At 34.5% G+C, this 14,818-nt stretch overlaps 1 protein-coding gene across 1 annotated transcript; it reads right to left on the bottom strand.

Moving 5' to 3' along the window:
- Positions 1–2,310: 2,310 nt before the first annotated feature.
- On the bottom strand, positions 2,311–11,899 carry LOC122047001 (uridine kinase-like protein 1, chloroplastic). The gene is made up of 14 exons (XM_042607999.1): positions 11,653–11,899; positions 11,468–11,559; positions 10,015–10,084; positions 9,747–9,865; positions 9,190–9,286; positions 7,767–7,846; positions 5,323–5,517; positions 5,128–5,211; positions 4,948–5,008; positions 3,876–3,936; positions 3,399–3,492; positions 3,255–3,327; positions 2,838–2,920; positions 2,311–2,772 (listed from the first exon to the last, which is right to left on the bottom strand). Exons 1-14 carry the CDS (start codon positions 11,840–11,842, stop codon positions 2,626–2,628), a joined length of 1,446 nt encoding a protein of 481 aa, XP_042463933.1. The 5' UTR covers positions 11,843–11,899; the 3' UTR covers positions 2,311–2,625.
- Positions 11,900–14,818: the final 2,919 nt, after the last annotated feature.

Raw genomic sequence — 14,818 nt, 5'->3', positions numbered from 1 at the left:
TCGTCACATCAGCGGCCCCCCTAGAGCCGGTCCCACCGATATAGAGGGAGGTAAATGCAGGTACACAGGTGGAAAGTGCATAGCGGAGACGTTAACCCCAGACAGTGACATCCCGGGGATCGACCCCTGGACCTTTCAGTCACAGAATCATGCACTCCCCATCTATGATATGCCCTGGGGACAAAAAAAAAAAAAGAAAAAAGAAAAAGGGGCCCTCAAGCTAATTGCGGAATTTGGTTTGATGATTTAGAATTGATCGGATGAACATTACATTAAAGAAATTAAAATGGGCCCCGTGCTAAAGGCCAGGTAAACAAGCACTTTCCTCCGCCCTTGGCTGAGAATAGAGCTTGCAAGTAAGCAAGGAAAAGAATAAGAGAGCTCGAGAGAGAGAAGAAAGATCTTTGCGTGTGAGAAAATCATACCCTCATCTTCACCTACCGTTATATAACTGGAGTAGGAGAGGGCCTACGTGGGCTACCGCGCAAACCGATAGCTGGCTGAGTCGACGAAAAAGGGTCGGTCGGGAGGACAATAATAGAATCGTACACTTGTCATGGTATAGTCGTTTGCTAGGCATCACATCCGATGCATACCACTCCGTCAGGAGCGGTTATGGATCGCAAGGTACAGTGTCTGAGATTATGTCGAAGGTTGAGGTCCAAGAAAATAGCTCAGCAAGGACACTTTCGCCCAGGTGGACTCCTTTGTGCAAACGCTGGGTTAAGCGTGTTCGTCTGGACGGTCAGACGGGACCCAAAGAGAATGTTCCTATCTGCAAGTTGATTGACCTAGACGGGTTGATTCACCCGAGCATATTCCCCCGGGTACATCAAAGTCGATTGAGATCAACCAGCTAGATCACTAGTTTGAATCATCAACTTTTTTTTGCTTTTTTTTGTCATTTGCGAAATTGCCGAATTGCTAAACACTTGGATCGTTAATATGCGCAACAACTCAGCTCTAATAAATAAGAAATTTAAAGTAACAATGAAGAACGTCTAGCACCTATTTAATTAACAATCCTTGTTCAATTTATGCATTGCAGTCTCTTTTGGCAATTTGTCTAGCTCGCTTAGCCCATCTATGCTTTCTGATTCACTTGGTCTATCTTACTCATCGTAATTGGTTCAGTTAGCTCGTTTGATCCACTTAGTTCAATATCTAATTTGCTCATCCTATCCGTTTTACCAAGCCTCTCTTGCACGGTCCTATTAGATTTTCTAGTTTGCGTGGTTTGTCAAGTTAGCTCGACCCATTAGCTGCATTCACTCACCCAACTCTTTCAACTTGTTTATCCTATTTAATTTATTAAATAGTTAATCTACTTACTTTGTTTCACTCGGCTCACCTAACTCACCCACCTCACTCAACTTTTCTATAGGATTGTAAACAAGCAGAGTCGAACTTTGAGGTGTTCAAACTTATTTGATAAGGTAATCAAGTCGAGCCGAGCTTAAAATGAACCAAGCTTTTGAAATGAGTATTTAAGCTTGGCTTAGTTTATTTTTTATGAGCTTGAGCTTGTTTGAAACTTGGCTTGAACTTAGTTCGTTTAGATGTTATCAAGTTCTCAATTCAAGTTTAGTTTGAGCTTGGTTCGAATTTGATTCGTTTAGATGTTATCAAACTCTCAATTTAAGTTTATTTGTAACTTTTAGTTATTTGATTGATTATTGAACTTGATAATTTAAATTTATTTATTTATTTATTTTATTTTATTGTTTATTTAGTATATTGGAAAAAATTTTATTCATGAATATGGTTCGTGAACATTGTTCATGAACGTTGTTCACAAACATTGTTCATGAACATTATTCATGAATATTGTTCACGAACATTGTTCACGAACGTTAACGAGCTAAACACATGTTCAAATTTGTTTATTTAGCTTAACGAGTTGTTCAAGCTTGTTTGTTTAATTAATCTTATGTATATTGAACGAACGTAAACAAGTTCTTATCAAGCCGAACACTAAGTTTGTTCACGAATGCTTGGTTCATTTACAATCCTCCTTTTCTATATTACTTGGTTTTGTCCGGCTCATTTTGGCTTAGCCGTCTTGGTTAGTCTTGGTTAGCCTATTCAATGCATTCATCTCACAAATCCATAACCTGTTCGACCTATCCAACTCAAGTCAGTCATCCTACTCGACCAATCTTATCTGCATGCTTAACAAGTTCACTCCCTTCCACTTGCCTAACCTGTTTAACATTTGAAAGAGCGTGAAATGAAGTTAGAATGCATTTCAATGATTAAGATCAAAGAACAATAATTTTGTGGGATTGATATCAAAGAACAATAACTTGATTGAAATGAAGTTAACTGATCAAATTGTGTAAATTTAATCAAAATAAATAAAAGAATATCAAACTTTCTGTGTGAATACCTCGTTCTACAGAAGATCTACACCATACAGACACTACCCATTCGAGAGATTCGATGGATAGCAACTCAAATAAGAATCAAAAGAAATGCTCAAAAAAGCAATTGAATTCCAAAAAAATATTGTATGAATTCATGTCATATTATTTTTTTTTACTTTGAATAACGAATAGCTAGCTCATCAAAAAAGCATTCTATGCACTCAGATCAAAATGAAGCAAGAATCATAAATTAATGTGCTCATCTATCAGTGCCAAAATAGCGATCGCCAAACTCGCCCAACCCTGGGATAACTCGATAGTCTTCATTAAGCGAAGCATCGATCTCAGAGGTGACAATCTTCAACGACGGGAATCGTTTGCATACGCAGCGAATTCCCTCAGGTGCCTGCGTGGACAGAATCCAGTAAGTTAGAATCCAAGCCTAAAAGAACACAAAGTTTAAGATCTCACCGATATCAGGTTAAGAAAAATTATTCGCTTCTCGGGAACTCCTTTCTGTAAGAGGAGTTCTATGGCTTCGTTTGCGGAATTACCTGAGGATTTAACTTACATCATGGAAAAGTAAATACTATGAAAAATGGAACAGTACAAACTCTAAAAGTAGAACAGCAAATGTGTCTGCTTATATTTCCTACATTCTAGTAAATGGCAATCGCATGCATACTAATGTGGTTTTGCAAGGAAAGTTACATTCCTCAAACCAACACATCCTTCAAAATTAGTCATTTTTGGTTTCACTGTATACGAAAAAATTAAGAGAAATATAAATTATTGATCTTTCATGGGAAAAGTCAACTAGATATTGTGAAATTTTGCAAAGTTTTTTCTAGAGAGAAGGTGAAGTGTACATGAACACATTATACTGACCTGTAGCAAGAACAGGATCTAAAAGTAGCACATGACGCTCATGAATGTCCTTTGGAAGTTTCTCATATATGAGCTGAAGGAAGAAAAATATATCAATATATTGGTGACCAACCATGACTCAGAATCAAATCTTTGAATTCCTACCTGCTTTCCGTTGTCTCCGTCACGATGGATGAGAATTTTACCAATCTTTATTCCTTTACAACATGCCCGCAGTGCGTTCTCCATGCTTTCACCACTGCAACAAACAAAGAAAGTTGAAGCTCAATACACAGAAGGTATTCATTCTGGATATCATTTTTGTTGAAACTACACCCCTGTATTTTTCTTAAATTTCAGCCTTTTTATAAGTGTGATTATAAACTGAACCAAAACAAGGATGTAGGTTAAGACATGAATCAAAGATAGTAAATCAGCCATAATGACAATGGATGGAAAAATGACAAGGGAACATGGAAACTCAAACAAAGTAGAAATTATAGGTTATCAGATTGGCCTTCTGATAATGAAATTAAGAAATGGAATCTTTGCTGAAGTAACATATAAAGATTCTACTTATTTTTGCATAGATTTAAGAATCTGCATTCTTAAAAAATAAGCAATACCTGAATCAGATCTCACCTTCGAACAATAGACACCCCACAAAGTTTCTTGCAGAAGTTGACACCTATGTATGTAGATCCTATACCAAAAAAGGGCCCAAAATCATGAGTTCACACAAACTTATAATCAATAACAAAATAGCCATTTAAAAGTAGGTCAGCTTGTGTATCTTCAATTAACTCCTGGTTTCAGTGTCGTATTTTATCTTAATCTCCACCCAGAGTAAAGCATCTCAACTAGGTATTGCATTATCATCATAATGCATTTAGTGATTTGTGTATCTCAACAAAACTTGAATTTTTGTCTTATTCTCCAACCCAAAAAAGCATCCCGTGTGAATTTTTTTAACTTAATCTCCACCCAGAGTGAAGCATTCCAACTGGGTATTGCATTATCATCACAATGCATTTAGATTACTCATCCAATCAAGATGTTGATCTCCCAGACAACATTACTACTGTACATGTACTGACCAAAGTCACGAAACTATAATTCTTTTGCAAGGACCCTGTTTGGCATCTGAACATTCTCTATTTATCTGCCCCCGTAAACAACTTGCAGCTGCAAACCAAGCCAAAGAATCCTCTCTGGCTAAGGATGCACTATGGACCTATGAAAATAAGGCTCTTTAATAGTGCCATAAATCAAGCATGGAATAAGATGTCCAGCTAAATCTCTTAATCCAAAACTTTCTAGTAGCAATCATCAGTATCAAATCCAAAATAGTCAAATAAAATTAGGATCATAAGGAAACATGACATGAAATGCAGTCGCGACACGGAAACAAACATGAACAATATATGGAAGAATAGTAGGAAAGTGGATAAAATGCAAGCCTGATAAGCTTAAAATAAGCATACACCTCTCTTTCCTTGAATAAAATCTTATAAGTTCCCGTGTGCCATTACACTTATAAAAATGGTATCCCCTACTTCTATAAATCCTCTTTTTAAAACTTCTTATTGCATTGCATAGCGTGTAGGGTTTATTTAATTAAATGGTTTTATCCCATTAGGAATGAACTAAATTGTCAGTGGCAAATAACATACTATAATTTTCAACACAGATAACTTGTAAAGCAATAAGCCACCTGTTGGTGTGAGCACCTGCTTCTCAGTAAATGGTAAATGACCGAGGCCATGCTCCACAACCTGGAATAATACTTTGCGTTACAACAAAGAGAAGATATTACTTCTATAATAGGAAAAATTGGCATTTCAACTGTGACAATCCATAGCTTTAAGGAAAATAGAAAACAAGTTCAGAATACCAGTCTTATGAGCCTATCTGAATAGAAGACAAAATCCGGTGTTGCTATGTCCCTATCACGAATAAGTGTATGCATTCCTCGTATCTGTTAAGATTAGTATTAGACTAGGAGCTCATTTTCTTAACATAACAGGATTTGAAATGGATAAGCGCATCTGGCTGAATATAACAATTGTGCAATCTTTAGAAGTGTTACCTGGAATGTTGACTGAATAACAAATACATTAGAATAGATTTTGCACAAGTCATGTTGACCAAGCTTCGTTCGGATATGTTGTACAATGAGATCTATTGCAACAATGTTATCACCTCCACGTGGTATGATGACATCAGCATACTTCTTCGATGGAAGAATAAAATCATCAAAAGAAGGCTTGACAAACTTCCCGTACTGCAAATCAATGAACATTTGCCTATTTAGATCATAAATGGATTATTAAAGCAAAGTCCACAACATTTTACCAGAGTAGAAAAGGCTCACAGTAGTGTTAAATCCATGAACAAATAGTCATAAATAAATTTAATTCTTTAATTTTCAGGTTCTAATTCTAGTAATAAAGCTTCTGAAAAAACATTATAATGGAATAAGCACATATATTTGATAGACTGAAAAAAGACAATCCAATTACCAAACTCCAATTCAAGCTTGTATTTTAAGCATAGGTCGCTAAATAAGTAAATGAAAATGGAAAATATTTCGATGCCACTCATCCATGTAATTATTAATTTAACAAGGAATGAGTTAATTTAGTAGTCAAGAACTACATTATAGTACTAAATAACAAAATTATCATCATCTTGAAATAAAAGTATTGATATAAATATTTATAAAATTGATTTTCTAGAATATTTCAGAATATACATCTTTTATGAGAAAAAAGTATTCCAACTTATTGAAAGATAAATTATTAGAATATATCTTTAGCAATAATAACAATATATTTTTTAACCAACTAATAGTGCTTGAAGAATATTTTGGACTCGAGCAATTCTAGTATATGTATATATAGAGAGAGAGAGCAGCACATACACAAAGATCTAATATAAAATTTTGAATTAATTCAAAGAAAAAATAAAATTCACATAAACAAAATTTAATATGTGTTAATTTCAGTGGTATATGATTGGTTTTTAGTATCTTTGCACATACATTTAAGTTTATATCATACGTTTATGAATTTTCACTCATAGTATAACTTTTTTTTAAAACAGTGGTATTGCATTTTAAGTAACAAAACGAGTTTAATAGAATGACCCAATCAAGAAAATGATCATATCTATTCATATGAAAATATATCAAATTTTTAACTAGAAGTCATCAAATAATGCAGATAATAACTTTAATTAACCCTTGATATAGAAAAGTCAAGAAAGAAAATCTCTTCAAAATCTTTTCCAATAATGAAAACTATACTAAACTAAGCTCATGCATGTAAACATCTGGAGAAGTTCTTCTGAACAAAATTATTATTTGGAAAGGAAAGACCTCACACAAGGGTGAGATAAGAATAGAAACTTGTTTTCCACTGCATATACCCCATACTGTCTAAAGTGATATTTTGAATTCCATGTGTAATTAACAGGAACTATTGTCAAGATTTAACTACTAGTTTAGTAGGATGGTCTAATCTCAACATGCAAGATATGAAACGATATGAAGTAGAAAAGTATTAAAAGGCAATTTTCAAGTGATAGGTGAGCACCTAAGAGGTTGACCTTAAAATAATATTAAAATTAAAATTAATATATTAAATTAATTAACATTAATATATATATAATTGTATCAATCAAAATAAATTTACAATTACAAATAATCAAGTTGTAATTGATAAATAATCAGTAATCTCATAATAACAACAAACTATTTCATATTTCTCGTGGCAACTAAAAAAAATCAATCACAAAATCTAAAAATATACTACACATGCTAAGATTAAATGATAAAAAATTAGTAATACATGAGAAAAGAAGATAAGAGAAGAGGGAGAGCACACCTAAGGAGAGATAAAAGAAAAGAGGGTCAAAATTCAATACAAATCACCAACAACGAGTTAAAAAGGAAAGGTGAAAGTACAAAGTGGGAGGCCCATACAAACAAAGTGGTGTAAAATGGGTTAATAAGAAGAATTAAAGTTGCTTTCTAATATCAAATGAGTTAGCAATTTACAAAAAAAATTCTTTAGGCGGTTTTTTTTCTTCTGGTCCACTTGGGCCACTTAAAAGGATCGCCAAAGAGGGACCACCTAGTAGTTAGGTGAAGTGGTGCCTTGCCGAAACCTCTAGGCCACTGCCTTTTAAAACAATGAGAAAGATGTCAACGGAATCATTCTATTTAGCTAAAACAAAAGAGAACATCTAGCAAATAATAATTTGAATATCTGATTTTCAAAAAGGATAGGCAACCCCTGCATCATTGTGTTTGATAATCATATGCTAGTAAAAAATCAACATAAATATTTCAGTCCATTGCAATGTTTCAAATAATTTATCCTGTACCATTAAATAAATGATGCTTCAGGAATTAGCCCAGAATGCACGTTGGAAGCAAAGAAGTAGACTATGGGTGTCATGAGAAGAAGCAAAGAAGATAAAATGTAAATTTCCAAGTAAAAAAGTTAAATCCCAAATAAAAGGAAGCACCTGTTCAAGAACTGAGTTAACATCTCTGCCTCTCTCAATAGTATCACGCTTTATTCTTCTAGCAAGCCTTATATCAGGATCTAAACAATCCATTGAAGATAAGAGAAGTAAAACTTGGGTATCAAAATAAAATAATGACAGGTAAGTGTACAGATCCACATCAAAATTCGCCTAGTTTGTTGGACATTGATATTCATTGAACTATAAGTAGGAGATATTATAGTAATGCTAAACTCTAGACAACTAAGGGCCATTTTCAATATAACTTCTTAGTTCCTTTCAACAATTCCAGGTATAACTAATAAGGGATCTCCAATCCATAATTGAAGCTGAAACCTTAGTTCAAGGTATACAAAAACTTCCAAAGATTTCTTCTAGACACAACTGGAAAGGAATAGATCTTTGCACCTGTGGATTAAGACTGCATAGCCCAATCCTGTATACTGACTAGTTAGGCTAGCCAATAGGAATTAAGTGTGGACTTGTCTGGATGTTCTTTCAAAGTTTCTAGGACTCTCATTAAGCATTCTGTACAACAGAAGGAAGCTCGCATGCTTGGATATTGCAGTATACCATTCATGAACGAGAAGATGCTGAAGTCGTTGATACAAGAAGGTTGAGATTCTGGCCCATAGGCTACCAACAGTATTTAAATTCCTTCAGTAGCTGATTATATTAAAAAAAATGAAAGTCCAAAGTCAAACTAATGATGTCTGGTTATTTAAAAACTCTAGGAATAGTAACATAATGTCATAAGTGAAAAAGGCTAACATAATGCCATAAGTGAAAAAGGCTAACATAATGCCATAAGTGAAAAAGGCTGTTTTATTAGAATGTCTAGGAATTGTTTTTGCTCTCCTTATATTTCTGCTTGCTTCTACTCTTTTTCCCTATTGCTTCTCTACCCTGCAAGTCTCTCATACTATAAAAACAATACACTTATCCATGATGAACAAGTGACTTGATTGAGACACTTCAACTTTTAATAAACATATTTCCAATGGGAAAGCATATTTTCATTGTACATGCATATTCTACTAAATGCAGCAAAAAGAAAATGACAAAATAATATCTTCAACCATAACAAAAAATGGGTAAATTGTACTAGAAAGATCCATGGATCTCTAAAGAACCCATAAAGCTTTTAATCGTTTTATAAGAAAATGAACTCTGAGAGTTCTAATTCCTCTAAAATATGTTAATTGTGATGAAAACCCATATAAAAAACTTCAAATAGAACTGTGTTCAATAAATCTAAATTGATTAAGGCCATTTGTCATGCCACATGAATTGTGGCTCCATGAAACGAGAAAATAAACATATAACAAATAGCTGAAAACCAGAACTTTGGATCAGGTTCTTGTGTTTAGAAGCAATTTCAACTTTCAAGCATAAATGAAAATGAAGAAAACAAATTATCTACCTGTGTCAACAAATATCTTCATGTTCATCAAGTCACGAACTCGAGAATCATGAAAAACAAGGATACCCTCCAAAATAATGACATCTGATGCATTTACCTGAGAAACAATGATTGAGTCTGAATATCTAGATATTCCAAGCCAATGAATATTAAAGAAACAATGAATGCTTAAACTGACTCATTTAAATGATAATATCCTAGGAATTTAAGTTGGAATTTATGTAATCATGATACATATTTACAGAAACAGAAGGAAAAAAGGATGTACAAAAAGGAATTTATGAGTAATCATTTAAATCTAGTTAAACCAAATAACATATCAGGGGTTCAAGAACCCAAGATATATGGATCTGGGGCTTGAAAAGGTTTGTACAAAATGCATGGCAGTGGTAAGAGTCGACTACTATATAACACATATCCAGTATCAGGCTGCATTTAAGATTTCCATTAAGAATATTAAGATAATTAAGCAACAGCAAACTTCAAAATACTTTATTTTGGAACAAACATAATATTTGAATAGCAATAACAAGCATTCTAGTCTAATCTATAGATACCTTTCTGAAGTTTTCAGGGCAACGCTGGTGCTTCTTAAAATCGTAAATGGGAACATTGACAGAATAGCCACTTTTTAGCTTTTTCATGCACTCTAAAAGTTGTTCAGTATCAAAGGCATCTACCAAAATTTAATGAGAAGGTATTAGAAGTTACTATGAAGAAATCATAAATTCCTATAGGTAGAAACATTTGCCTATGCTTAGTGCTATCTATAAAGTTCAATACAATTAGTAAGTGATGAGTAACACAAGATAATAAAATAATTACCAGGATGATCAAAATTGTAGTCCTGGACATGCTTAGATTCTTCAGCAGTTAGCCCACAATAAAATGAATCCTAAGTAATAAGAATCATAGATTTAGCTAACAAGGAAGGCAACGATTAAAATGACCAAGTTCAGATGTGCCTTGCTAGATCATGTATCTTCTAATAGACAATGAGGATCCGTCATGCACAAGAAGCAAATTTGGCTTTCAACATAACAAAGTTCATACAAACTCAAAGAAGAAAGTAGGAAAGATGCGTTAATATTCAACTGCAATACAACCTTGCACATTATCCATAGTTAATTAAAAGGGAAACTGGTGCACAAACTTTCCGCCAATACAGGGTCCCGGGGAAGGGTTGGACCAGTGAGTCTATTGTACGCAGCCTTATCCTGCATTACAAGAGATAGTTTTCGTAACTTGAACCCGTGACCACAAGGTCACACAGTTGCAACTTTACAATTGCACCAAGGCTCCTCTTCACATTATTGATAGTTAATTCCCTCTAGAAAAAAGGACAATGTGTAGGCCATGAATGCTGGTTCAGCTTTATTAGCATCGTGATGCCTAGAGGAAGCTCTGTACAATTTGATTGTGGGAAACCATCTCTAGGAGGCTATGGTGAAGAATGAAAATTCACATTTGGATAAATTTTTTTGTTCTTTTTGGAGTAAATCTTTTCAGGAAATGGACAGAGCAAGTGCTAGCAACACTGTAAGTTACCGTTCAATCTTTGTATGGCAATTCTGTACCATCTCTAAGAGGCTATTAATCTTTATGCAGTCAAAAGTCAATTCTGTACTAATTATAAAAATTCCAGCCCTTCTACTTAAGATATATATATATATATATATATATATAGTCTGATTGTAAACATAAATATATCCATCTTGCCTACTGATAGAGACTGAGACAAAATAAAATATCCACCTAAATCAAGAGAACAAGAAGGCACTTATTGTAATCTCAACCAATCAGACAATGTGATGATTCTCAAAATCATTAACTATTTCTCATCACAGAAGATGGCAACGCTTGAACACATCGCGATTAGGATAGGATAACTTCATCATACCTCAAGTTTGCTGTAAGTAGGGAGAATACACAGTCAAGGGAACAAAGATTTATGAGCACTGAAGCAAGAATAAATGCTCCAGAATGTATGCATCCTCTCACCCTCACATAGATGAAATCCAATAAAAGACTGAAGCAAATATATTAACGTCTCAAAAAATGCAAGCCCTAATTTATAGTCGAATCACGTCGTCATTACGGTTCCCCAAATGCGGCTTCCGCAACTATCTGTGCCCACGTGTTTCATATAATGCACGTCCAGCAGACTCTCTCTCACACACAAACACAAAAGAAAGAGCATTATTTGGATTTCACCGAAACAACAAAGTGATGAAACACGTGTTGATGACAAAAATAAAATAAAATACATTTTCTTTACCTGATTCACTAGAACGACGCGTTGATCGTGTAGCTGCTGTATGATCCTGTCGCAGACCGTGGTCTTCCCCGAAGCCGTACCCCCGCAGACCCCTAAACGAAGAAGCAAACTTAACGCTAATCATACAAGAACTATTTAACCGATCTAGACAAGAGGCGCCTTGGGTTATCATTTTAAAAGGTCACCGATGAAAAAGGGCTGCTTCAGGGAAACCGCGTCGGCGGCGGGGCATTCGGGAGATCGGAGGAGCGATGCCTCAGCGGAAGAAGGCGATGACGGGGTGGAGGAAGACAGGCAGAGGGAGTCCAGGCGGAAGCTGCGGAAGTGAGCGCCGGAGGCCGCCTCGATGACCTCTTCGGTCGACTTCTCCGTCATCCGGCTGTTTTCTCTTTCCCCTTTTTCCTCCCTTGTGATTTCTCTGGCCGGTGCTAATGAACAGTATTTATAGGCGTGGCAATTTCTTGGCCTTCACGTGATGTTCGAATGTCAGCCTCGCAACAACCAAATAGAATGTGACACCTCATTTTCCTTCTTTCAATTGCTTGTTTTTTCATGTCTCATTAAATAATAAATATTTACCTCTTCCAATTATATTTTCCCTCCCCTCCCCTTGTCTAGGTGTGCAATAAGTTAATGTGGGGACAAGTTCATCTTAATTCACTTTCTTTTATATATATATAATTTAGGAATGGATTAAGTTTGGTCCAACCTGTGCTACATGTTAGGAGGAAAAAAAAAAGGCAATAAATACTTAAAAATAAAAAATAGAAATAATATGTTTTAAAAAAATTTGGAAAAAGTTCCGGATGGATATATAAAATCAGATACTATAAATTTTTTCTTTAGATTTTTTTCACTACAAATCATTATTCTAAAAATAAATAAATAAATAAATATGGAGGAGGATATAGTGCTTGAGAATTGATGGAACCTTTCAAAAATTACAAACCTATAATTAAGGACGGATGGAGGAGGATATAAAAATGGAGCCGTTGTTGAATAAGCCTCTCTCCTATTTTTCTTCAATTATTAATGATGGTATACCAAAAGGAAGTATTAATTAATTAATTAATTATTATATAATTAAGTGATTTATAAAAATAATAACAATGATAGTCTAATTGGTTAAGATATTTAATTCTAATCCAGCAGATTTGTATTCGAATCCAAATCCAGTGTCAACATAAAATAATCAAATCTTTTAATTTGGGCCTGAACGGTTATGGGCCAGGACCGATTCGGGTCCGGCCCGGGTCTGGCCTAGCTTGAACTTAATGAGATGTGTTGAGTTTTGGGTAATTGATGTAAGTAAAAAAATTTACATATGTAATAAAAAAAAAAATAACTGGGCTAGAGCTCTCTGCCCATGACAACAAATGAGTTTATAAGATCAAAAGGAATTTCAAAACTAAAATTATAAGATTTAACCAAATTTTATTTAGAGAGAGGAAGTGGATTATTATAGTACAATTTCTGTGTCTTTTAAGAACTCATTTAAGATCATTAAGACCCTAATAGTTCATTTTAACTTGGAACTATATATCTAATATGATATAATTAAAAGTTTTCAAGAACTTGTCCATAAGAAATACATATTAAGCATCCAAACTATGATATTTAAAATTTGATGAAATTATGATATCAATATGTTTATCTGGTTAGTGAAATTAAATTTAGAGATTTAAATGTCCGCATATACAAATAATTTCATTTAAGTGAATTTGAACATGAAAGACATCTGTGAGCGAACCTTTTCTATTTGATTGAATTTCATATAAATAATCATCTTGGTTTGTTGTTGTTGGTTATATACATCAAATCAAACTATATGATGCAATCTAGTTGTCATCATCCATAAGGTTAGATTGGATAGAAAACCGAATATAACGATATATAACAAATGGTCTAATTTAAATCCATCGTATTAACCATTGATCTTACTTATCGTTGGAGTTCTTATAAGCGCGGAATGATTTTCTACATGAATGAACGGTAATCCATAGTCCTTCTCAATAGGGAAGAGAGGAGGAAAAATAAGCTCTCTCTTGAATGTCAATGTTTCAATTTGTGTCCTAATTAGTAGTTTCTTCCCTTATATAAAGTTCATCCTATATGAACCATCAACATAAAAACTTAATTATACATCCTTAACAAATCATTAATGTTAATGAATCGGGTTAACGAATCTATACATTGAATCCACATCCAATAATCTAAACCTCCTTCATGCTAAAAGTATTAGATCACTTAATTTAGGTTTAGTTCCTTAATGACAATTAGTTGTGTGTATTAATCAAGTGTAAGTCCACCTTATAGAGTTTAAGTCCACACATGTGGACTTAATTTGATTAAAACCACCCATGTGGACTTAATCCTTCAATCTCCCAGTTGAGTTATGTTTGATCTCTTGTACACCACATAACGCCTTAGTTGAGCTCAACATGTCAAAATTTTATAGGTTAAATATCCCTTTAAATAATCTAATTCATTAAATCAATTAATACAGAACTAAAGAAGTTAGAGTTACTATAACTGTAACAAGACTCAATAATAATCACAGTATTAATATCATTAACAAGATAGATCAAATATGGATATATAATATAAGAATGACACGAAATGTGATCTCTAAGTGTCCATTCTTAATAAGTCCTCCTTATGATCCAAACCGAGTCCAAATCATATTTACCAAACATTATGCTAAATTGCAGTGGTAAATCATGATTCATTCTTATTGTTAGTCCCTTTGGAGGCCGGCAAGAGGGGAGGGGTGAATTGCCCTGAAAAAATAAACCAACCTTTCTCGGATTTTCAACTAATAATAAGACTTGTAATCAAAACAAAAAGAGACTAATTAAATGAAATCAGACACAGAGGATTTACTTGGTTTGCAATCAGAGGATTGCTAATCCAAGGAAAATATGGCGCACTATCTGATGATCTCCTTTGGGCGGAGTAGCCTCTTACAGCGTTGATAGCATAAAAGAAAAAGCATAAATGAAAGAATTGGATTACAAGTTGTTGTTATAAACTGTGGAAATCAGTGCTCTATTATAGCACTGTTCGGGGTACCCCGAAGGGTCCAGGCGCCCTGAGGGGATAAACTTTATTCCCTAACGTTCAGATCGAGTCAAAACTCGATATGGTCAAAAAGTCGATTCCGAGCACCCTGACCAGGAAAGTCAATAGGGTTGACTTTTCTCGGTCCGGGACCTCTGCTCCGATTCAACTCGTCTCAGTTTGGGTCTTTCGCTCCGGCTCCGCTAGCTTGGGTGATCTCGGCCATCCGGAATAGGGCTCACCCGAACCCAAGTTCCGACCTTCTCCTCGACCAGCCTTCCTCCCCAATTT

Source organism: Zingiber officinale, chromosome 2B (assembly GCF_018446385.1).
Source record: "Zingiber officinale cultivar Zhangliang chromosome 2B, Zo_v1.1, whole genome shotgun sequence".
Lineage (NCBI taxonomy): Eukaryota > Viridiplantae > Streptophyta > Magnoliopsida > Zingiberales > Zingiberaceae > Zingiber > Zingiber officinale.
Note: the sequence above shows the minus strand (reverse complement) of the source record. Positions and strands in the feature narration are given on the sequence as shown.